General features: G+C 53.0%; 2 protein-coding genes across 5 annotated transcripts in view; both read left to right on the top strand.

Moving 5' to 3' along the window:
• Positions 1-7,815: 7,815 nt before the first annotated feature.
• Positions 7,816-10,095, top strand: EPO (erythropoietin). The gene is made up of 6 exons (XM_072942154.1): positions 7,816-7,889; positions 8,096-8,334; positions 8,883-9,025; positions 9,262-9,348; positions 9,586-9,765; positions 9,931-10,095. The coding sequence occupies exons 1-6, from the start codon at positions 7,816-7,818 to the stop codon at positions 10,090-10,092; spliced, it is 885 nt and encodes a 294-aa protein (XP_072798255.1). The 3' UTR covers positions 10,093-10,095.
• Positions 10,096-15,780: 5,685 nt separating this feature from the next.
• The window catches only part of ZAN (zonadhesin), a 30,637-nt gene continuing 21,586 nt past the window's right edge, over positions 15,781-24,831 (top strand). Inside the window, exons 1-14 of one of the 4 annotated variants that reach the window (XM_072943187.1) lie at positions 15,781-15,967; positions 16,266-16,362; positions 17,368-17,420; positions 17,893-18,039; positions 18,200-18,471; positions 18,639-18,726; positions 19,412-19,564; positions 21,130-21,294; positions 21,630-21,721; positions 21,894-21,972; positions 22,054-22,200; positions 22,667-22,938; positions 23,217-23,301; positions 23,777-24,316. In XM_072943187.1, coding sequence (XP_072799288.1) covers positions 16,286-16,362; positions 17,368-17,420; positions 17,893-18,039; positions 18,200-18,471; positions 18,639-18,726; positions 19,412-19,564; positions 21,130-21,294; positions 21,630-21,721; positions 21,894-21,972; positions 22,054-22,200; positions 22,667-22,938; positions 23,217-23,301; positions 23,777-24,316 — 2,170 coding nt within the window. In that variant the 5' untranslated portion in view covers positions 15,781-15,967; positions 16,266-16,285. Of the gene's footprint in view, positions 16,001-16,265; positions 16,363-17,367; positions 17,421-17,892; positions 18,040-18,199; positions 18,472-18,638; positions 18,727-19,411; positions 19,565-21,129; positions 21,295-21,629; positions 21,722-21,893; positions 21,973-22,053; positions 22,201-22,666; positions 22,939-23,216; positions 23,302-23,776; positions 24,317-24,831 lie in introns of all 4 variants that reach the window. The other 3 variants (XM_072943185.1, XM_072943188.1, XM_072943186.1) reach the window with 3 other exon arrangements.

The raw sequence follows: 24,831 nt of genomic DNA, 5'->3' as shown, positions 1-24,831 counted from the left end.
TGTACTATGGACACTGCAACATGAAACAAACTTTAGTACAATGCAGGAGCCTGACAATCCTGATGTTTTCTTTAAAATACTTCATTCTCTTTAAGGAAGGCAGGGTGGATAGGGTGTGTACTCTTGTCTGCTGACACACAGCTGGGGTGCAGTTGTATGCTTGGAAGGCACAGGAAAGGTGCAGGTTTAAGGATGAAGGAAGCAAACAAAGGCAGGGGCCTCCTTTGTATCAGGCTGTGGTAGTGACTGCTACACCGATTGCTTCATTTGACTCCTGGTCCTGTGGGGCCCAAATTGTTCTAAATAGCTATGGTCCAGAGCTTGTGGCTGGGCTGTTCTAAGTGTGAAAGGAAAGCCTTCCTTCTGAATTACTGGGCACACAGATCATAAATGCTTTTTTGTTTGTTTGCTTGGGTATTTGTAGGAGGATCTGACTTCTTGAATTTAACCAACTAGAGTCATCTAAAGCAATGTTTATCCAAGTGCGATGACCCATATGTCAATTTACTGGGTCACAGCCTTTTAAAAAGTAAAACAGTAAAAGTGCAACTTCAATGGTAATATTTTGTTGACACTATTTCAGATACAGACGTGTATATAGACACATATATAATAGTTATGACGTAAATTTTGCTGTTGGTCGAGGTCACAAGAGTTTGAAAGCCTTTGATCTAAAGGCTAGTAACAGAACTTGGCTTTAGTTTGCTTGAAGGCAGGTTGGTTTGGGGTTCTGAAAATCAGCCTTCTCATTTATCAAAATCTCTCCCTCTGGTTTGAGTATTCCTGTTGATGAGGGATTCCTCTGAGTATTCCTTTGATGCTGGGGAAGTGACTGCCAGCAGCTCAGGAAATAACTTGTCACGTAAGGATTAGCGCTTTATTCTAACAACTAAACAGAGTGCAGAGTGCCTACTGTGAGTCAACATCTGGGCTGGGCCCTGAGGATACAAAATGAGTCTAAAACAGCCCCTGCCTTCAAGGAGTTCACCATTTAACTGAGAAAGTGGATATACCAGCTTTTGTGAAATGCGTAAGATGTGTTATGTAAGAAGAAAGAGTACCTAGGATATAGAAATGTGGAGAAGGAAACAGTTGACTTCCTGGTGGGGTTTGAGATGGTTTCGCCTTTGACCTGGATTCTGAAGGATGAATAGGAGTTTACCAGGCAGGAAAGAGGGGAGATGGCAAATCTGGCTGAGGGGTCAATATGCACAAAGGGGATTCGTGAACAGGCAGGGTGTGTTCTGGGACTGGAGGGTCACTCAGCAGCTAGAAAGCAGGAAACACTGGGGAGACTTGAGGGAGACAAGGCTGGATATATTTCTGTCAGGTCCCCCTTATTGCCCCCAGCCCAGTTTCCCTATCAGCCTTGACTGCAAGGCTCCCTTGCCCAGGAGCCCCCCAGTAACGAAATAGGGAGCTGGAGGGAACTATGTGTCTCCCTGCACAGCTGTGCTCTTGTCTCTGTGCTCCTGGCCTGGGCCCAGCTGAGGTGGTGGCAGCAGCCCTTTTGCATTTGGTTTGTTTTGGCAGCTACGTCTCCCAGCTTATTTGTTGTTTCTACTCCATGTCCTCTCACTGCTTGCCAGTGGGGCCTCCCTCGGTGGCAGGTCTGCAGAAACAGCACCTAGTCATTGCCACCAAGGGAAGAGGGGGTGTGGGGACTCACCCTGGAGTGTGTAGGGGCAGGTAGGAGGCCTGGAGGAAGCTCCTGTATCAGCTGGAGTCCATGCATGATGGATGGGGCAGGGAGCCCTGCATCCTCTCAGTAGGGAAGTCAACGCCAGCCTCTCTGTTCCCCTCTCTGAAGTGTCTTCCATTAAAGCTGGTACAACGGGGGAGGCAGATGGGGCAGAAGGGGGGTCCAGATGCAGTTCCCCTCCCTTTTTTGCTCACCAGTGACAATGCCCACAGTGAGTGCGAAATGACCTCCTGCTTCAAAATCAGAGCCCCAGAGGCCAGATTTGAAATGCTTACCTTGAAGGTTGTAGACCTTTGCTCATCATCCACAGTGTCATTGAGCATCCGCTGGTTGTAGCGAGTCTGTGCTAGGTGCCAGGCCTGCTCAGAGAGGTATAACCCACTGGTTCTCTAAAAACAATAGGAAAAAGGACGGATAGATTTAAAAAGACAAATAATTTGCCTAGTGCTTGGAATTGTCCTGGCGTTAGTAAGGGCTCAATAAATAGTAAGAGCTACTGCTGTCAGTGTGAGCCATTTTGCTATGAAATGGTTTGGGCCACTTATTGGGGACGGGGAGAGGGGAAGGAAGGCTGGTTAGTTAGTCCATCGGCGTTTACTTTTGTGGCTTGCGAAGCAGGGAAGAAGACAGGCCCTCAGGACATGTGAACTGGTTTGGATGGGCTGATGATCCTTCTAGGAGGCTGCCTGCACTCTGTCCAGGTGAGTTCCTGGTGCTTGGTCAGCAGGTGGGGGACGAATGGCATGGTCCACAAATCCTGCAACCCTTGGAGAAGTTGGACTAGAAGTGTGTGTTGAATGTAGTTCCTTAGGGAATTGATGTCCAACTGCGCAGAGATCTGTGGTGAGGGGAAGGTTATTGCATCAAGAAAGAAGTCTGTGGAAAGGACCACTTAAGACCCCATCTTCCTAATGACATTATGGGTGCTTTTTGATTTATGTGTTTTGGTTTAGCCATATTTTCTAGTTGTTCACATATTGTTTTTGTAATAAGAAGTTACTTTTTTATGAAGCCTGTTTCTTTATTCTTTAGGTGGGGTGACCAGAGGTGTTCATTATCAAACTAATGAGATAATTTTGAGGAGAAGTGATTCCATTGCCCAGTCCAGTAGCTAATAAATATTGGATGGATGGATGGGAGGATGGATGCACAGGAGGACAGCTTGCTGGCTACCCTATAACAAATCTCTGCTCCCTTGAGAAACACCAAATTATCTTTCACTAGAAATGTGCAAGCAGAGGGTGGAACTTCACCTTCATGGGAGCTCCTAGGTCCCTTCCAACTCAGAGTCTATGAATCTGGAAATATACTTTCCTGAAAGTACTAAAATTATTTGCTTGCTCATGAAATAAGACATGAACAGAAGGGCTTGCTTATATACAGATCAGGGGAAGCCTGTGTCCAGCAATAGGTTCTTGTAATTTGTTGGTTCTCAGTGAAACATGAACATTTTATGAAAATATTTGCTAAATTTGAATGTTTAAGAGTACGTCTAAGGCTTCTATAAACCCCCTAGAGTAGACGTTGGCCTCTGTTCCTCCAAGTAGGAAGAGCCTATATGACCAGCCAATAGAGATCATGCAAAATCCTTCAGTCCCCAAGCCCCATGTTAACAAAATGAAACTGCTGTATTTATGACTCTCCCCTGCAAAGACCTACTGTGGGAGAAAAACTTTACTCCCGTTGGTATTGGCAGTAGTGTTTTGTTATGTTAGGATTTTCCAGTTTTATTTTTGCTTGGACAGGAAAGCTACCCCAGCCAGTTTAGCAGCTCTGTCTTCTGATGAAGACATGGAAAGGAACTTGGGAATCTTCAGCTACACCTGCTGAGCTAGAGATGCTAGGATGGGGCTGACGCTTTTCACAGAAACCTAACCCCGGGAAGTGGTTCTGGAGCTTGAGGTGGAGGTATTGGTGCTTTGGGAGTCCTCCTCCAAGTACACAAGCACTGGGAGGGATTCAGGAGACAAGTAACCAAGGAAGGTGGCCTTGTAATGCTTCAGGGCTTGTCTAGGGTGGGCCCGAAGGACTTGTTCAGTCCAAGGTCCTTGGGGCTTCTCCGGGGCTCCCTTGGAGGGAGACCCACATTAACAGGGCAAGAAATCCTTGGCTGGCCCTGGACTTTGAATAAACTAAGTTTGAGACTTGTCTTGATATCTGTGTCCTAATCCACCCTCAACTCCCGCAGTGATGCCATTTCAGTGGTAAGTTTCTCCAAAAAGCAGCGGAGGTACACACCCAGGGATAACTCCATCCACACCCCACTACCCCCGGGACCTTTTCCAGTGAGTTGTTTGGTGGGGCAGCTACAACACCAGAGATAAGGTGTCACCCAGGTCCAGCTCCCAAGAGGGAACAGTGGAGGATGCTGGAGTGAGGCTGAAGAATATGCTTTAGGTTTGGGCTCCAGCCTCCAAAGTGAGCACAAATAGCAGGCATAGTAGAGCAGAGTGCAGTGATAACAGCATTTATCGATTACCACGTGCCAGCATTAAGTCATCACACGACAGCCCTGGCAAGTGATACTATCATTTTCGCCATTCCCAGGCTCAGAGATAAAGTCACTTGTCCAAGTCAGGTGCCAGTAAGTGGCAGAGCTCAGGCCACCAATGCAGCTTCCCTTGTTTACCAGCAATCCCCTTTAGATGGCTGAGCCACAGAGCTGCTCGCTGAGGACAGATCCAGACATCTCGTTCTACTGGCTCCTTTGTGGCCAAGAAGGCAGCACTTGCCTCAGTTTCCTCAAATTGACCTTCACACAGGATTTTCTTTGGTTGTCAAGCAGGAATCCCTTCTCCAGAGTCCTTGCTCCCTTCCTAGTCCTCTAAGCGCCAGGAACCCCTCCCCCACAGCACCCTCTGAGGTCCCTGGCCACCTCCCTTCCCAGCACAGAAGGTCTTCTGGGCCACTGGCTGAACTCCTGAGCCCAGCCAAGAAGCTACTGCTTGGAAGGGAGGAGGGAGGAGAGGTCCAGGAGCCCCTCCTTGTCCCCAACATGACTCCAGGCAGCTGGGACTTCGTGCTGCCTGGGGGTCTGGGACAGCTCAGGGGGGCTGTAAATCTGCTTCTTGGATTTTCAGTCTGAATTGGCTGCCAGGAAGACTCCATGGAACAGAGCCTGCCTCCACCCACGCCATCCTCTGGTCACAACTTCCTCCTTCTAGGCCCCCCACTCTCTGGCTGAGGTGTCTGGAGTAGAGGGACCACATAATGCAAGTTACACATGAGTGATGACCATAAACAGGCAACATGCTGGGTGGCCGGTGGCACCAAGGTGAACAAGACCCACTGTACACTGTCCTCTGCTCTTGTCTCCGATTATCAGAGCACTTGTGCTGCCTGACTCCAGAGAGTGCCATTCTTATGAGGGTCTAGATGAACGGCACCCCCTGGAGTTGTGCAGTGCTCAGCCTTGACAGTTGTTCATAGTGGTCTGGCCAGGAGAGGTGTTAAGACATGCACATAAAGGATGGCAACGCTGAGCGAGGAGACAAATTCTTGCTGGGGTATCAGGGAAGGCTTTGTCGAGGAGGTGATACTTGTGTTTGGGCTTTGAAGAACAGGGGGAGATTGTGTGGGAGGGTGACCCAGGTGGAAGGCACAGAGTGAGCGAAGGGCAGGAAGCAGCAGAGCATCTAACTGAGCTCATGTGATGGAGGGAGTGGCGATGAGCAAAGTGGGAGAAAAGGCTGGAAAGACAGGTGGATGGTGGGGCACAGAGGGTCTTAGTTCAGAGGCACCTGGGAGCCATTGCAGGCTCCTGCTCAGAGGAGTGATGTAAACAAAGCTATTCAACGGGAAAGCGACTCTAGTGGTGGGGTTGGGGATTAACTGGAGGGGTTGGTGAGGAGACCCTCTGTAGGAGACCCTCTCTGCACGCCAGAGAAATACAAACAGGCAGATGGATGGGGCAATGGCGGTGTGGGGGTCAGCATGGGAGGGGGAGCCCCAAGTAGCTTTCTGCTTTCTTCCTGCTCCTCAGGGCCCCCTGCATCAAAGACGGACAGATGGACCCTACTGGGCAGGATCCAAGAGCACCTGGATTGAAGTTGGCCCCCATGCCAGCCTCTGCCCTCTTGGTAGGATTACTACAACCTAGGGATAGGGTATAGGGTGAACCAAGATCCTCTCCTCTGCCCTTCCTCGCAAGCTGCAATCATAGTTCTCTCTCTCCAAAAGCTCCAGAGGATGAGCCAGCACCACCCCTATCCAGCAGGCCCCAGCACCTAGGGGCAGGTGCCCAGGGTCTGTCTCCCTTCCTTTCTCAAAGGTCCCATAGCCTGAAGGGCTCCTCCTCCTTCCTCCCCCACCTCTGGCTGTGTCTACCCACCCATCTGTCCCTGGCCTCTTCTCCATGCTCAGGTCAGGGCAGTGACGCAGGAGTCAGGGAACCGGGAGAGCAGAGCCTGGGGGAATCGGGCCAGAACGCATGTGTGGACGTGTGTGGACGTGTGTGGACGTGAGTGTGCGTGAGCTTGTCCCACAGCTGGGATCTGGGAAGAGAGCAGAATCGGGCTCTGAGGGCCTCCCAAGTGGGGCTGGGAGGCTGCCTGGCTGTTTGTTGAAAGGGAAACTGGGACCAGAGAGCATAGTGGGGTGTGCAGACTGGCAGCCAGTATATCACATTCGGGGAGGCCCACAGAGCAGACTCGAGGTGAGCAGAGGGCAGAAGTGCAGGGTCTGAGCAAGTCAGGCCCTCATTATTTCCTGCAAGCCTCTGTCTCCCCACCCCCCATTAATCTTTCTGAACCACCCCCCTCTTCGATCATGCTCTTCCCCTCACCTCCATCACCTTCTCAGCAGGCATCCCTGCCTGCCTCACCTAAAACAGCCTCCTCCAACACTCCTGGGCCTTTTCTCTTTAGTTCTTTTTGCTATTCGAGATCCTCTCTTATCCATTTTTATGTTTACCATCCATCTCTCCACTAGAACGTCAGCTCCACCAGGGCAGGCATTTTTGTGTTTCATTTACTGCTGTATTCCTAGGTCCCTGACCAAGAGTAGATACTCTTACATATATTTCTTGAATGAATGAATGAATGAATGAATATTTCCCACTCTTTTCAAACAAAATCCAAATTCTTCCAAGTGGTATTCAAGGCCCTTCACAACCTGATCCCTCTCTGACCTGCACTCAAGCCTGATCTCTACCTCCCCCTCCCACACCCTCCACCCCAATACGCCTGACCCACATGCACTTGGCTGAATTGGCCTCCCCCACCACCTCACATCGCTTCCCACTGAAATCCTATCTGCCGTTCAAGGCCGGTTATCACCTCCTGCATCAAATCTTCCTCAATTCCCCCATTCCCCTAGCTAGAGGTGAGTTCCCCTTCTTCTAAGCTCTTACAGCTCAGTTCTGCGTACTCAGTCCTCATGCACAGCTCTGTTGACCCACCTTATCTCTATTGTAAGTTGCAAACTTCAGGAGGCAGGAGTTAGGCCTCAACACATCTTTTTGTCCTGAAAAGTTTGTAGTCAATTGTTTTGCACAAAGAAGGCACTGAATGCATGAATAAAACAGCTCTAATATCATGGGACTGGGGAGGGAGTGAATGAACATATATATAACTACCTGGATTTGTAGGACTTCCCTGTCTTTTATGAAAGTTACAGGAGCTGGAACTGGTGCTTTCATGACACCCATTTGACAGGCAAGGGCACTGAGGCTCAGGGACTCCAGCCACTTTCCAAGGTTTGAGAGGATGTTTGGCCTTGCACTCCTGCTCCTGGGAGCTCGCCCCTGCCTCAGGACTTCCTAGAAGCCACAGAGGTTTAGCTGCAAAGCCAAAGTGCCACCACTCTAGGGGTTAGCTCTGTTTCAGAGTTCTTAAGAATTTCGCCATGCAGACTAACCTAAAAGTTCAACTTCTGGGCTTTCAGGGTCCTAGAAAGTGCAGAATGGGGGAAGACCCCCCAAATTTCTTGCTCTGTGTGTCCCCATTAAATCTCTTAACAGGAACGACACTAGTTCCTAGAATGAGAACTGGGATTGTGAGGAGGCAACTGATTTGCCCCGCCAGCAACTTCCCAGCTTCCAGACCCAGCTGCCTCGCAAGAACCCAGGCAGTCCCAGCCCTGGGGGGACGCCGGGGTCCCCAGCCTTTCCGCGAATGGCTCTGCTCTCCCAGCGCAGCCCTCTGCCCATCCTGCGGCACGCACTCAGCCGCGCCTCCCGGAGCCCGAGGTCCGGCGGGCAGCCCGGTGCCCCGCACTCGAGCCCCCGGCTGCTCCGCTCCCGCCCCGGCGAGCCCCCGACCCAGGCATCCTGCCCCGGCTCTGACCCCTCTGGCCCCCACCTCCCGCGACCCCTCACGCACACAGCCTCCCCCCCAACCCCCCACACGCACGCACACAGCTGATAACAGCCCCGACCCCCGGCCGCCGCCGCAGTCCCCGGGCCAACCCCAGCCGGTCGCCTCGCCGCGCCGTCCTCCGGACCCTGGCCAGGGGCCCTGTGCGCTCTGCCCCGACCCCGGCGCGGCGGCCCCGGACAGCGGCCCCCTCCTTCGGGCGGCGGGGTGGCTCTGCTCCGTCGAGCTTCCCGGGATGCGGGCTCCCGGCGCCGGCACCCGCCGAGCCCCCGGTCGCTGAGGGGCCGGGCGAGGCGCTGAGATGGGGGCGCGCGGTGAGTACTCCCGACCCGGGGAGCTCCCGCCCGGCCGGCCCCTGTTTGAGGAGGAATTTACCGCTGGGGCTCTTGGCCCCGAGGTGGCTGGGTTCAAGGACCTGCGACTTACCAAGGACCCTGGAAGGGCAAGGGGGGTGGGGAAGCCTTCACCTGTCGGCTGGGCTTGGGGAGTCCCGGGGAGAGTCGGTGTCCGACCCGGAGACCCGGTGGAGGTCTGGGAATCCAGGGAGGAGAGGGGCTGCTTTGTGGGTGCCGAGGAAGCCGATACCTGGGTCTGGGAGCAAAAACTCGTATCTGCGAGAGGGAAAGCCTCTGTCACACCGGGATTGAAGTTTGGCCGGGAGAAGTGGATGCTGGTAGTTGGGGGGTGGGGTGTGCACACGGCCGCGGGATTGAATGAAGGCAAAGGAGGCAGAGCCTGAGCGCTTGGAAGGTTGGGGTCGGGAGGACTAGCTGGGGGCCCAGGAGCGGGATGGGTGAACCTGCTGGTCCAAAGCAACCCTTCCCTTGCCCTCCCTGCCTCACACTCAGCCTGCCTCTCTTTCCTAGAATGGCCTGCTCTGCTGCTTCTGGTGTCCTTGCTGCTGCTTCCTCTGGGCCTCCCGGTCCTGGGCGCCCCCCCACGCCTCATCTGTGACAGCCGAGTTTTGGAGCGGTACATCCTGGAGGCCAGGGAGGCCGAAAATGCCACGGTAAGGCCCCCTCCCCAGGACCTTCCACAGAACTCACTCTTAGGGGTCCAGGGTCTCCTCCAAGATCCAGGAACCTGGACTCCTCCCTGGCACTTGTTTCTGGGGTGGAGGCAGGAAACCAGGGCCTCCAGTACAAGTGATAAATGTGGTAGCCCCCAGTGTATATCTGGAAGCTAGGTAAGGGGCAAAGCGGAGGGAGCCCTCGGATCCCCTGACTCTGGGGTTGTGCATTTCAGATGGGCTGTGCCGAAGGCTGCAGCTTCAGTGAGAATATCACCGTCCCAGACACCAAAGTTAACTTCTATGCCTGGAAGAGGATGGAGGTGAGTTCATTTTTTCCTTCCTCTTGGGGAGACTCATTTTGGGAATGAGGGTGGGAAGGAGAACGATAGAAAGAAGAAACAGAGCAGCAAAGATGAGGGCTGAATGGAATATGTTCATTTATTCATTCATTCATTTGCTCATTCACTCAACAAAACTTGTTTGCTTGGGGCTGCTGAGAAGGAGGAGGGAGGGGCTGGCTTGGGCCAGCTGACTCTTTGAGTCTCCATTCCCTTCAGGTCGCGCAGCAGGCTGTGGAAGTCTGGCAGGGCCTGGCCCTGCTCTCTGAAGCCATCCTGCAGGGCCAGGCCCTGTTGGCCAACTCCTCCCAGCCATCTGAGGTCCTGCAGCTGCATGTGGACAAAGCTGTTAGCGGCCTGCGCAGCCTCACCTCCCTGCTTCGGGCGCTGGGAGCCCAGGTGTGTAGGACCCTCCCTGCACTTGTGTTTGCCCTTTCTGTAAAACGGGAGAAGGGCCCTGCCAAAGTACTGAGGCTCTCCTCATCCTCCCTCCAATTATATCCCGAACCCCACCTCCCTCCAGGCCCCCCGCACTGTAGTAACCTCCTGTTCTCTCCTCGTCAGAAGGAAGCCATCCCCCTTCCAGATGCAGCCTCCTCCTCCGCTGCCCCACTCCGAACATTCACTGTTGATACTTTGTGCAAACTTTTCCGAATCTACTCCAATTTCCTGCGGGGAAAGCTGACGCTGTACACAGGGGAGGCCTGCAGGAGAGGGGACAGGTGACCAGGTGCTCCCACCCCGGGCACGTCCACCACCTCGCTCACCACCACTGCCTGTGCCATGCCTTCTGCACCTCCACTCCCAACCCCTGTCCAGGGGTGATCAGCTAAGCGCCAGCCTGTTCCATGGACACTCCAGGGCTAACAGTGACATCTCACGGGCTAGAGGAACTGTCCAGAGCTCAACTCAGATCTAAGGATGTCACAGGGCCAGCCTGAGGCCCCAGAGAAGGAGGAATTCAGAGATCAACTTAAACTTGTGGATGGCACCATTCTGGGGAGACACTGAAACTCATCTCGGTGCCCTGCAGAACCATGATGCCAGGACAAGCTGGAGGGCAAGTACCTCCTTCTGCACCTACCAAGCAGGGACAGGATGGACTGGAGAATCTAGGCGGCAAGCTGGGAATTCTCCAGGTCTCATGGGGACTCCTATGACAGCAAGAGCCCACTGGACAAGGAGGGTGCTGGAAGCCGTGAAGATGGGGTGGGGGCTGGCCCCTGGCTCTCACTGGGTCCAAGTTTTGTGTAATTTTCAACTGCGCTGGCAAGAACTGAAACCCCAACCTGGCTCTTGGCTTCTCTCTTTTTCTGGGAGCCCCCGGCTTCCCTGGTTCTGCCCCATTCTGGTCCGGGAAACCAGAGGTGGAGGGGGCTGGGCCCTACGTGCTGCCTCGCATGGCCTGTCTGACCTCTTGACCCCACCGGGCCTGAGGCCACAGGTTCTGCCCACGCTGGTCAATAAAGTGGCTCCATTCAAGGCTAGTCCTCAGTAGGCAGCTGCCAACTGGCCCAGGATGAGTCTTTAGTGAACCTCAGCTGCCAGCAAGGAAACAGGGGCCAGGAGGAGGGTCCCCTATCGGGGCTGGTGGCAGCTGCCTACCCTGGCTGCTGGACCCTTATCTTCTGCCTCTTCTCTGTGGCCCCTTCTTCTAATGCCACAATCCTAGCATCAGCCTTTGCCATCACAGCACACAAACCCCCTCTAAATCCAACAGACCCTTCCTTGCCTGGGGACGGTTACCATTAATGCTCTACCCTGAAATATGCAGAAGGGGCAGTAGAAAGGGGGACAGTGGGAACCATCTTCCCAGACAGCGGTCACATTGATCAACCCCTCTGCCTGGTGCTACTCCAGAGAGCTCACTTCTAAGACCTCATTTTATTCCTCACACAGCCCTGTGAAAGTGTTACTGCTGCCATTCCCATGGTACAGATGAAGAAGTAAAATAACTTGCCCAAGGCCAAGGTGACAGGAGTCCCCAGTTCTCCCAGCACTCACCCCTTCCCTCTCCCGCTTATTCCTGCCGCATACTCTTTCCCTGCTCACCTGGGATGGGGGACACCGAGCAAACTAACTCAAAACCCACTCTTGATCCCTGCTTCTAATTTTACCCTTTCCCCTTACAATCGACATCAAATTCCTTCCAAGAAATTATTTTTCATTTGAAAAGTAGAGACCCGTGCAGACAGCAAAAGATGTTACAAAATTGTATGGGGACCCCAATCCTGGCCATTATCGTACACATGAGGATCAGTCTTTCTGCCTGTATCACAGAATTTACAGAAGTCAGCCTGCACCCCTGCAAGTATGCAAAAGGCAGGGAATGAATCTGTGGCAGGAAAAATATGGGCAGGATCAGGGGTTGAAGGGTATCTGCTGAGAATGAGTGTGAGGGTAAGGGTGAAGCTCTGGTGGGAGGAGTCAGGGAATGGAAGGACCTGGGATGTTTTCACTCAGGTCAACCCGGCTGCTGAGCTACAGTGCCCTCTTCAGGCCCTACTGGGAAATGCTAGCATAATCTACAAGCCATAGAACCCTGAGGAGACTCGCCTGGCACCTTTCCACAAAAATTTGGGTTATGGTTTCCATACATGACAAATGGGGCTTGCTCCACCACTGTGAATCAGTAAAGAAGAAATCTCTCTTTCTCGCTGGGCAAAACTAAAGTTACGAGACTTATCCTGAAGCCTAGGGAATCCTAGCTGGTAAGTCTCAGCTAGGACCTGAACTTGAGACTTAGGACTCCTAACTCCAAAAGCTTGTCCCCTTCTTGGCCTGATGTCCTGGATCTTTTTTCCTCTGACCTTATTCCTCGACTTCACTTCAGACTTCTTACCACTTTCAATATTTTTTTTAAGGACTTAACAGAACCTGAAGTATACGAGCTGGGCCAGTGTGATGGGAGAGTATGTTAAGAACATTAAAACCATAATTTACTTATTCCACACTTACGGACTGCCTGCTGTGTGCCAGCCTTTGCACTTGGTGCTAGGAAACACGAATGACAGTCTGTGCCACTCACAGCTAGAGCAGGCAGTCCCCTGGGGGCAGAGACTGGAGCTCACGAATGCAGAAATAACCAGCTTGGCATGTGACTGAGTCCTGAGGCGTCCAGGGGCCCAGATGGGAAGAACCTGGTGAGGGCTGTGGTCCCTGCGAAGAGGCAGAGACACACAAGGGAGGCTTTGCCAGGTTTCCGAGATTCTTCAAGGGCAGGCCGGGAGAGTAAACTTCTTCTGTACTATTATCGTTATGATCAACAGCATTAAACTCTGGCAGTGGCGCAATCTGCTGGGATTCTCACCACCGCTCCGTAAAACAGGAGGACAAGATGTATCATCCCCATTTGTTAGATGGGGAAACTAACGCTGAGTTCCTCCAGGTTAAGTGACCAAGCCACCTCTTCCCGCTTCCTGGTGGGACAGGAGCCAGCTCAGCTCAGTTCTGAGTCAGCAGGTTACATAACTGTTTAATGGAGACGCCTTCTGTTTGCAGCACTTTGCGATTTGCAGGCTGCTTTCCCGGGCATTCTCACAGTTGCTCTCCAACCCCCTGAGAAAGGCAGAGATGATAGAAGATGCCCATTTTGCAGAGGATGAAACCGAGATCCTGAGAGACCAAGGATGGGTCTTGCCCAGGTCATAAGACACTGAGAGGAAGCGTGAAGACCAGGAGCCAGGCTCTCTTCTTCAGGTAGAAGACTCCCAGTCCCCCAACTACTTGAAGCAAAGATCATGAGAAGAAGAGGGGGGTGAGCGGAGGGGAATAAACAGCTTTGGTCAATGAGGCATGAGTCCCATCCATTTCTCGCTACCAGCTCCCTCCCACTCCATTCCCTGCCTCTGGCTCCCACTTCCTACCTGGATAGGCAGGAGGACCCTCCCGATCGCCCAAGTCTCCCAGCACTAGGTGCCACCTCCACTGCCTCCTGCAGCCTCTTGGCTTTGGGTACCACTGGCCCAAACCCTCTTTCTGGGCCTGAGCATCAGGCTGATCAAATTCATCTGCCTGACTTTGGCCCACGGGCCACCTAGGATTTTCCTGGAACTACTCAGGCCTACTGGTCTCATCATTGCAGGTGATTGTCGTTGGAGCTGAATTACCTAAATGGGGTATCTTACACACTAGGATCTAAATTGAATGTTACCTACATTGTTTCCAGGTGGGCAAGGCTAATTCCTCTAAAATTTCATCATAAAACTGTGACATTATGAAAGATTATTTGCAACAGAAAAAGATATAGCAGTATGGTTCCCAGCCTCTGTGAGTCATGCCCAAGTGTCTATAAACTACCTCCTTGATTTTTAAAACTGAATTATAAAAAAAAATGCCACCCACCCACAATTTCTGATTTTTTTAAAAAAACCTTGGCTGTGCCAGTCTCTCCATCTTACAGATGAGGAAACCTTGGCCCAAAGCAGGTGAGCAAAGGGTCCAAGGACAGTGAAGCCAGGACAGGCTCCAGTTCTCTGGAGTTGATTTCCAGGTTCTTCCACTTCCCAGGGTCCTTCACCCTTACTCCTGCAACTGCCAGTCTTGTCATGTGACCGGCACTCTGGGGCCTTGCCCGTTCCTGACTCCCCCAGAGGCAGAGCCCAGTGGCTCCCTCCCACCCCACCACCCCTTCCTGTCCTGCCTGAGCACCCACCCCCATGCCCAGACAGGTTGGAAGCTGTGTGTGTCCAGCTCTGTGGCGCCAAAGGGAGGTCAGTGAGAACAGCGCTCAGAGGGCTGATTGCCCAACCTGGAGGGGCGGTGGATCAATTGCTCCTGGGGCTTTCCCCTGGGTTAACCGCTTCCTGACTCTGTCCCTCTCTCAGTTGCTCTCCCAGCCTGCTATGGAGGAAGGGGAGACCAGGGTTTGGGATGTGCCTCCTTTATCAGCCCCAGCTTTGACATTAATAGGGCAAAGGATCTCTCTCCCGAGGTGAGATCCCCCCAGTGTGGGCCCTGTTGGTGCTCATTTGAGCAGAAGGAGTCCCCAGGACTTCGAAGGGGGTTGAGACTTTCCTCTCTGACACCCGGGGCATGACCGTGCCAGCCCCTCCCTGACAGCTCACGGGAATGGCCAGCCCAAGTAACCCTGTCACTTGTCAAGGACCAAGGCCAGGTACCCTTAGCATAGATTTGATAGTAGGGAGGAAGGGGGGCTGTGAAGTGAAGGGAATGAAACTGACAGGTTCAAGAAACACCTGGGTGTTTCTACAGGAAACTCTGCACTCAGCATGGTTCAACTCGCTGCCGGGCCAGCACCCTCAGCCAGGATACAGTAATAAGAGTCAATGGGGTTTTTAAAAGGCTGCAAAACTGCCCTTCCAGCTGCAATCTTATGTAGAATTACCAACTGTGAAAGTGATAAAACACATCTGCTCTGGATGGGGTGGGACCCTGCCCCCATTTGGTTGGCCCCAACAGCCCCCTAGGGGCATCTTGTGGAGCTGTGGGACTCGGCAGGACACCGAGTGGGGACTGTCAGCGCTCTGCTCTTATGCTGGGCAATTGACATCATTTCTGCAGAGCTCAGTTTCCACACATGGAAAATGAGGACAATAATTCTGCAGTGATGAGAAGATGAGATTCAGTAGCTTAGGCGGCAAGAAGTGCTGTTTCCGGCTCCCGGAAAGCTCTTGAACCACTCACATCCCCATTCCCGCTGCCATGACACCAGTGTTCATTGCCTCTCCATCTCTCTCCCTCCACAGCCTCCTCTCCTGTCTCCCTAGCCCTGCCCAGCCCCTCTGATCCATATCCAGCCAGGGCTGCTGGAGGAACCTTTGGAAAAATGCAAGCAGAATCAAGTCACCCACTGCTGCTTAAAAATTTCTGGTGGCTCCTCAAAGCTGTGGCATTCAAGGTCCTCCAAGACAGGGCCTCTGCCTCCTATTGCGAATGGTGCTGCAATTACCATCTTCAAAGAATGTACAACTTTGTGAAAATACGCATGTATCTCTGTGGGAAGACTCCTAGAGAGGTAATGCTGGCTCAAAGAGAAGCACATTTGAAAGTTTAACAGTCACTGACAAATGATCTTCTAAGATGTTTTCACCAACATACAGTCTTAGCATCAATGTGTTTGAGTGTACCTATCTGCACCCTGGCCAACATCCTAATGGTATCAATCTTTTAAACTGTTGTCAAGGTGAAAGTTCTCGTTTCGATCAGTATTTCCCTTATTACTACAAAGCAAAACATCTTTTCCAATGTTTACTGGCAGTTTGTATGTCTTCCTCTGTGACTTGTCTTTTTCAGTTCTTTGCCAAGAAGCATTTTCAGTCCTCACTTTACTCGATCTTTTAGTCACCTCTGCCACTGTTGCCAGCTACAGAATTTTAGGCTTGAAATGCCTTTCTTTTGGAATTCTGCAGACAATGTTCCACTGCCTCTTAGAATCCATGGTTGCTACTGAAAAGTCCAGTGCTATGCTCTTCCTGGATCCTCAGGACGTGACCTGCTTTTGGTGTCTGATGTTTAGGATCCTCCCTTCTCCCCTGATATTCTGAAATTCCACGACACGCCTTTCACGGGTCTCTTTGCAGACCCCTTTTAATCAAGAGACTCACACTTCTGGGAAATCACCTTGTGTGGTTTTTCTTAAGTAATTTGTTTTTTGAACTCTTCTGGTTGAATGGTAGGCTTCCTGGACCCATCCAAGTCTCTCTCTTTTTTCTCTTCCTTTCCTTCGCTCTTGCTCTCATTTTATTTCTCTTGATTTTGATGTATAGCTCTTCTTTTGGATTTGACATTTCAGCCCTCGAAGTTTTCGGTTCCCAGAGCGTTCTTGTGTTCTTTGACTGTCCCGTTTTCATGGTGTCCTTGGAAGGATGCTGAGTGAGGAGGGGAAGGGTGTATAAAGTGGCCTGGGCTCCTCACTCTGCCTTCCTCTCTCCCCTGAGAGCCGCCTCTGAGGTCGCACATGGCTCCTCCAGTCTGGATTCTGGTGCTGCTGGTCGGGGCTGCCTGGGGACAGGGCCACATGCCTGCCACCGCCAGGTAAGCTGGGCTCAGGGGGTGATTGGGGATGGCTCTGAGGAAGAGCGAGGGGCAAAGCTGGAAGGGGCAAGTGGGCCAGTGATGGAGGGCACAGCCCTGGGGAGGAAGGCGGGAGCCCGATGGGTATGACAATGACAATGACAATGAGCAGGGGTGGGTGGAGCCCTGCAGCCCCAGAGCCTGGAACTGGGGTGTGAGCCGCTCAGGCGGGGCAGGACAGAGCTGAAACGTGTGGAGAGAGGGAGGAGGGGGCAGAACTGGGCAGACAGGTCTGAGGATGGCAGGGGAGGAGAGAGAGGTTGGGCCCTCAGACTTGGGACAAAACTCAGGGCAGACCGAGCAGATAGAGACTTCAAGTAGGAAGCAGCAAGAAATGATGGATGACCTGGAGCTTGTTTGAGGGGGTTTGAACAAGCAGGACTTGAACTCTTAAAACAAAGGGGGCTGTTCTATGCGGCCCACACCACCTGGGGAGGGGCAGCCAGCCTCTCTGTGGAATTTGTGAGGTGTCACTCATCTGCGTGTTCAGTTGGGACAATACCATCCCTGGCGCCCACCTGGCAACACAGGATCCACAGAGTCCCTACTCTATGAGCCCAGGGAAAACGTGGGCTCTAGCATAGGAAGACCTTGACCCGACGCAAGGAGATTCCCCAGGTGTAGACTCAGCTGTGTGAGAATTCCTGTACGCAGGAACTGGTTCTTCCTCACAAGAGACAACCACACATGACATCTAGGGTAGGGAGGGGTGGAGGGAGCCAGCGGGGCTGTGAGGCACTTGGAGAGGAGACCCTTCTTAGGAGACAGATGAGAACTGAAAGTGAGGAGACTGCGAGCGACCTTTTTGAAAATCTTCAAGTAAATACATGTTCACTGCATACACTCTGATACCATAGGGATGATGGGAAAGGAACAGTCCTTCAGGAAGCTCACAGTCATGGAGGCTTACAATTCTGGACGATGACCAGGATTACATTTTTTCTCTCTCTCCAAACCAACCCCAAGGAAAGAGAAGCCTCTGGACCAGAAGCTAGTGGCTCGCAGCTCCAGGGACAAGTGTGAGTTGGAACCCAGGACTGCTCAGCCCTCCTCTCCTCACCAGGGGTGGCCACCCCAAGTAGCCTCGGGACCAGGCAAGGACATAAACATGTAGTAAATGCGTGAAGGGCAGCCCTCAGATGATACAGGGTGGAGAACACTGGGGAGGAGTAGAGTACAAGCCCCGCCTGAAAGATTCACATGCAAATTATCAAGAACAAACGGTATGCTGCCCAGACAAGCCTGCCTGCCGGGGACCTCAGTCTGCAACAACCCCTGATTTACTCATCCTGCCCCCCACCCAGTCCCGCCCTGATTTCTCCCAAGAGGTGACTTATTGCTTGGCTTCTCTTTCTCAAATTCCTGCATTGGACCCTCAACCTTAGTGGCCACCTTCTCTAAACTTCACAACCTTGCTCGCCCCCACCCCCAGGCTGCGGCCGAGCCCCTCCCCTTGCCTTTCCTGGCCTCACAGTGGCCCCTTCTTCCCAGCCGTTCTCACCCAGTGTGATTTTGAGGATGACTCCAGACCCCTCTGTGATTGGACCCAAGGGTCCATGGATGATGGGGACTGGATTCGAGCCAGTGAGCCCTCTCCCACTGACAGCACCGGACCCCCTGGGGGGTACCCCAATGGAGGTGAGGAAACCTAGGCTTAGGGAGGCATCTGGGAGGTGGACACGGGCAGTTCCGAGTACAGGGAGGCGGCCGGAAGAGGATGCTTGGGCTCTGGGAAGGGGGTGGGGGGCAGCCCTTGGAGGTGGCAGGGCCTCACCGTCCTGGGCTCTGCCTCCCCCAGAGGGCTACTACCTGTACATGGTACCAAACCACTTCCACCCGGGCGGGGTGGCCCGCCTGCACAGCCCCCCAATATGGGAACAAGGCCCCCTCTGCGTGCACTTCGCCTACTACATGTTCGGACTGTCGTGGGGCGCCCAGCTCAGACTGCTGCGGACCACGGGCACCAAGGGCAAACGCCCCATCGTGCTCTGGAAACACACTAACACGCAGAGCCCCTCCTGGATGCCCACTGCCGTCTCGGTGCCCACTGGGCTCGTCCTGCCCAGCCGGGTGAGGCTGAGGGCAGAGGCTGGGTTCTTGGTGGGGGGAGCCCAGGAAGGGCTGGGCTGGGACAAGGAGGGGACACGGGTGGCTAGGCCATCTGAATTCGGGCGGGAAAGTGGGAGCCCGAGGCAAAGGGGCTCACAAGGTGGGTGATCCCCTCTTCCTTCCCGCAGCTGATATTTGAAGGAGTGCGGGGCAGCACCGCTTACCTGGGCATAGCTCTGGATGCCATCTCCATCCATCGGGGCTCCTGCAATCGGAGTGAGCCCCTGTCCCTCCTCCTCTTTCTCCCCACCTCTGCACATCTGCCCTAGCAGGGTAGCTCAGGGACCATGACCCTGGTTCTTTCTAGGCTACTTGCTTCCCTCTACTTCTGCACCCCAGACCTTTGACTCCTGAAGCAGTCACACCTAAAGAGAGGTTCTCTTGGAATCTCCAATTGTGGTGACACCTGTCATTCTGGATGGTCCTGGGCTGTCCATATTTTAGCACACTCAGGAAACCCTCAGTCCCAGGCACACCTGAATGTTTGGCCATCCTGCCTGTTACTCCAGATCCACCCAGAATTAGCCCTCTGAGCTGACATTAGAGATTCGAGGGGAACAAATTCAAGGGAAAGAACATTCCAGAAGCTGCATGCAAGGAGCTAACACTTAACTGAGGACAGGCCTGTGCTAGATGCTCCTGCCCGTGATGTAATTAACAACAGGCAGGTACTGTTGTTCCTAGTTCATTGATGGAGAAACTGAGGCTTAGGAAGCTTAAGTAACCTGTGCTAGGAACACAGTGGCTGAGGAGAGGGGATCTTAAATGGCTTGCAAGCCTGCCATGGCTCACAGTAGGACCCACATTGGGACTCAGAATTCTGACTCCAGACTAAGGTATACTTTTCTGAGCTGCCTCCTTCTACTTAATGCTGAGTCCTTCCTCCTTGCTTTCTTCTCAGTCTGCATGATGCAAATGTGCAGCTTTGATACCCCAAATGATCTCTGTGGCTGGAGCTGGATCCCAACGACCTCTGGGGCCAAGTGGGTCCAGAAGAACGGGTCGACGGGGGTACTGAACGTGGGGCCTGAGGATGACTTCTCTAGCCCTGGCAGTGAGTAGTGGCCACGCTTCCATCCTTTGACTTTCTTCTAGTGACCTCTGTGGGAGTTCACGATGTTTGCCTGACAAGTCGACCATAACTCTCTTGGGATGGCCTGGGGTGAATCCCAGCAACCTCAAGTCTCTATCAGCCCAAGTTATACAGCAGAAAGCAAACTCTATCACCTAGCCATCTTCCCCCGAAAGCCCTCCCTGGCCCATCCGACACGGCCAGCTCCTTACCTCTTTTCCCTGGCACCCTTCATTCTTCATTCATCCAACAAATATTTATTAAGCACTTAGGATGTGCAAGGTACTGTCCCAGGCCCTTGAGATGCATCAGCTTACAAAACAGATGGGGAGTGGTGGGAGGCAATGGAAAGATAGTTCCTGAAACAACAAAGAAGTAAATTATATAGTTATGAGGTGAGTGCTAAAAGAAAAAAAAAATTTGAACAAAGTAAGGGGATTGGGAGAGCAGAGTAGGGTAGGTTGCAAGTTTTAAACGGGGGGTCAGAGTAGGTCTCATAGAGGTCACATGTGAACACAAACTTGAAGGAGGTGAGGGAGTAAGGCATGAAGTTATCGAGGCAAAGAACATTCTAAGAAGAGGGTCCAGCCATGCAAAGACCCCAAGAGGATGAGCTCAGACCTGTCCTGGGAGGGGCTGACCACGTGGAGCCTTGAAGGCCACTGTCAGGACTATCTGTGGCTTTTATTCCACGTGGATGGGGAGTCTTTGCACGATTTGGAGCAGAGGAGTGACTAGATCTGACTTATGTTTAAAAGGCTCACCTGGTTTCTTGTGTGAGACTCCACTGAAGGGACCGGGCAAGGGCAGAGGCCATTCTTGTCCATCTTTCCCAACCCCCAACTCCACGCTCTCCTTCCTCTGATCTTTCCTTTCCTCTTCTCTCCCACTCACGCCCACTCCTTCCTCTTCAGCCGTCTCCTCCGTCTTCTCTCCCTTCCTGAAGCCCACCTTTCCCGCCCCGGAGGCGCGGGCTCAGCAGGCAAAACCCCGTGGGCGTTGGGCACGTGCACGCACGCGTGCGCGCTGTCGGCGGCAGCTTTAATCCCTCCCCCACCCCACCCCACCCCCGCTACCAGTTTCATCACGAAGCGAGGTCCAAGCTGATTGGCTGCCTGAGCTTGTGGCGGGCAAAGATGGTGGTGAGGGGATCCCCTGTTCGTCAGCATCAGGCTCACTCTCTCACCAGTTTGTGTGAATCAGCCATGTCCAGGGGGCCAAGAAAAGGAAGAGGATACGACCTTGGGGGACCTAAAAGGTCAGAATCCAAAGGACAAGGTTCTGGCTGCTGCTTCTGAGAGGATGCTGCTTTTCCTAGGCAGTACCTGCATCCTCATCCAGACCTACCAAACACTTCTGGAAGGATCCAAGGCCTTAGCCAGTCGTGAGGCAGGTGTAGGCCCACCTCAATGCTGGCTAAGCCTAGGCAGCTGTTAGGGATCCTCAGGGCCAGGCTCCTTGCCCTTGCAGCCCCTAACCCTATGCCATACAGCCCCTAATTCCAGCCACCACCACCCTCCCGACTTAACTGGCCTTTTCCTTCCCAGGTGGCTTCTACATGCTCCTGGACGCCAAGAATGCAAAACCAGGGCAGAAATCTGCCCTCCTGAGCCCTCTGAGCCAGTCCTCCGGCTGCCTGAGCCTGTCCTTTCACTACACCCTCCATAACCAGTCCCCGGGTGCAGCCCTTATGATCTACGCTTCTGTCTTGGGTAAAAGTGGCTAAGCCCCAGGATTTATAATGACTTGAGGCTCTTCTCCCAGGATTGGGTTGATAAGGAGAGGTGGGGAATCCCTCAGTGTCTACGGAAATCTGGGATATGTGCAAGATTATTCCATGGAGTGGAATCGGGGAGCTGGGAGGGCACTGGTTTCTGGAAAAAATAGATTAAAATGCTGGAAGAGTGAGCGAGACGGATGCACCTGCACTTAGGGGAGAGGAAGACCTCCAACTATTCTCTTTGCTACTCATCCTTCTGAGTGTAAGTTTGAAGTCATTTTCCTATCCCGTTAATCCCACAAGTCTCTCGGATTCCTTCCATTGTAGGCAGCATCCGGAAACACACTCTCTTCTCAGGACAACCCGGACCCAACTGGCAGCCTGTTTCTGTCAATTACACAGGCCAGGGGTGGATTCAGGTACAGGAAAGCAAGAAATTGAGCCTCCTAGAATGTGGGATACACCCCCGATACAGAAATGGATTGAGGGTCGGAGCACTGGAGGCGCCTGGGTCCCTGAACAGAATAAAATCAGATGGAGAGGGGCTGAACGTTTGGGGTGTTTTCTCACTCCAGCCCCCTCTCTTTTCAGTTCACCATGGTGGGTGTGTTTGGAAAGATCCCCGAGCCAGCTGTGGCGGTGGATGCAATCAGCATCGCTCCCTGTGGGGGTGAGAGCGGCTCTCAGAAGTGGGGGGCAGAAATAGAGAGCATGGCCCACATTTCTTAGATCTCCCATTTTGATCCCCCAGAGAGCTTTCCTCAGTGTGACTTTGAAGACGATGCCCACCCTTTTTGTGACTGGATCCAGATATCCCAGAATGGTGGACACTGGACCCAGGGAAATGAAAGTACACCCATCCAGGGTCCAGGCCCCTTCGGAGGCTCCCTCAGTGGAGGTGAGGAGATGGAGGACCCCTCAAGCCAAGCAGTTACCGAATTTGCTCTCTGCGAGGGGCCCGGCTAGTGTGATTGATGGAAGATCTTGTAGGTGGTGAGGATCAGCCAGCAGGTGCTTGTTGGGTCACTTGAAACCCCCAGAGAATCCAGGCATCTCACTTCGTTGAGCCCATGCCTTCAAAATCCACTGTGTCATTTTTCAGTCAAGACATTTACTGGTGCAGCCAACAAAGGAAGCTGGGTTGCTGGTTTGGTTTTCCCTCTCTTTCTGGTCCTGCCTTCTTCAGTTAGAAGTCTAAAATGAGCAAGAAAAAACAAAACAAACAAACAAAACTCCCCACTCTAACGTGGGGAGTTTGGGCGTTTGCATCAGATCCCCATTTGGAAAGTAAGATGTCGCTAAAGAAAACACTAGACTTGTCCTCTGGAGGTCTCTCAACTTACCTGTTCCCTTCTTTTGCCCAGAAGGTCACTATGTCTACCTGCAAACTGACAAGGTCTCCCAGGCAGGCCAGGCTTTCCGACTGGTGAGCCGGCCCTTCTGCGCCCCGGGTGCGATCTGTGTGGAGTTTGCTTACCACATGTATGGCCTCGGGGAGGAAGCGAAGCTCAGGCTTCTGCTGGCGAGTCCTGCAGGCAGTTCCCCAAGTTCTCTCTGGGAACGCGTTGGGTCTCAGAGCCCTGACTGGCTGAAAGCCTCTGTCACCATCCCTTGGGGACATCAGCGGCCCATTCAGGTGAGAGACGGAGAGGGGCCCTGCCAGCATCACCATGGGGCCTGGTGATGGGGACCTAATGCCGGGGGGTCTGAGAGCACAACCGGGGCTGAGAGGATGGGACTCCGGAAGAGAGCAGAGCAGGGGAACCCTGTGATTCCCAGAAGTTTCTCTGGCGGGCCCCCGTTGGACTGTGGCGGCCACCGCAAGGCAACATCTCGGTGGAGCCCAGAGAGTCATTGAGTTGCCAGGGGTTCCCTTTCGTTTCTCTCTTCCTCCTTTCTCCCTCATGCCTTCAGCTGACATTCGAGGCTGTCAGGGGCACCAACACTGCCTTCGTTGTTGCTGTGGGATTCACCTCGATCAACCACGGGACCTGTCGGGGTAAGACAAGACCCAAGGCCCCAGAAAGGGGGCCATGCTCTGGGGTGACCAGCTCTTGGGCTTCTCTGCCTGTGCTCCTCAGAATGCAAGTCCCCTCTTGTGCCCGAGTCCTCACACAGCTTTGGTTTCTATACTCTGCCCACTTGTACCTTCCCGGCCCCCCTCAGATGCTTGCTTGAGTGAATGTGGCTTTGATGTCACGGATTTCTGTGTTTGGATCCAGGACCCCTTACCTAGTGAAAGGTGATCCTGCAGGGAGGGCCGACATCCTGTTCGTTCCGTGTTTCCTGCGCTCAGCACGGCATCAGATATCTATGGGGAGCAGCTTGTTGAGTGTTGAGTGGAGGCTGGGGCTGGGAGTGGACGGGGAGGTGTGAATAACTTATCCCTTTGAGCCCACCCACTCCAGTTGGATGTGTCAAGAGGGTGGTGGTATGATTTTGACTAAACTCCAGGAAATTTTTTTTCTTTACAGGCCCTGAGCCAACAGTGCTTCCTTCCAAATCTCCAGTCCCCACTACAGTCCCTTCTGAAACCTCTGTCTTCACAGAAAAACCTATGGCCCCCACAGGAAAACCATCTGTCCCCAGTGAAATAGCCACTGTCACCACAGAAAAGCCCACTGTTTCCACTGAAAAACCTACAATCCCCACAGAAAGTCCTACAGTCCCCACAGAAAAACCTACCATCCCCACTGAAAAACCCACCGTCCCCACCAAAAGGACCACCACCCCCACTGAAAGGATCACCATTACCACTGAAAGGACCACTATCCCCACAGAAAGGATCACCATCCCCACAGAAAAACCCACAGTCCCCACCCCAAGGACCACCATCCCCACTGAAAGGACCACCATCCCCACAGAAAAACCCACGATCCCCACTGAAAGGACCAGAGCCCCTGCGACACCCCAGTCCAGCCCTACCCTTGTACCCACTGGGCCAACAGTCCTGGGGGTGCCTCCTGGTGCTCCAAGTACCTCCATGACCACTGTGACCCCGGCCACCACTACAGGTATGTGGTAGAGCATTGGACAAAGAGATGAAAGTAAGAGACAGTGACTGGGTGACAGGGCTGGGGAAACAGCTGCTTCTAGTTGAAAACTACAGTCTCAGAGGAGAGATGAATCAGACATGGTGACTTTAGAAGAAGTGATGAGGAATCCTGAGTGAGAGGGACAGCAGGGCGCGGGTGGGGTGGGGATGGTTGGAATGCAAGCACCAGGCTACTACTTCTTTTTTTTTATTGAAATATAATTCACTGCCATAAAAATTCATCTTTTCAAAGTATACAAGTCAGTGGTCTTAACAGAGTCACAAGATTGTGTGAACATCACCACTTACCAATTCCAGAGCCCTTTCGTCACCCCAAAGAGGAAGTCTGTGCCCATTAGCAGTTACAGCCCATTCCCCCACCTTCACATCCTTGGCAACCACTCATCTACGTTCTGTCCCTATGAATCTGCCTGTTGTGGACATTTGATACACAAGGAGTCATATACTGTGTGGTCTTTTGTGACTGGGAGAATG

Source organism: Vicugna pacos, chromosome 18, assembly GCF_048564905.1.
Source record: "Vicugna pacos chromosome 18, VicPac4, whole genome shotgun sequence".
In the NCBI taxonomy this organism is placed as follows: domain Eukaryota; kingdom Metazoa; phylum Chordata; class Mammalia; order Artiodactyla; family Camelidae; genus Vicugna; species Vicugna pacos.
This window is presented reverse-complemented; position numbering and strand designations above follow the sequence as displayed.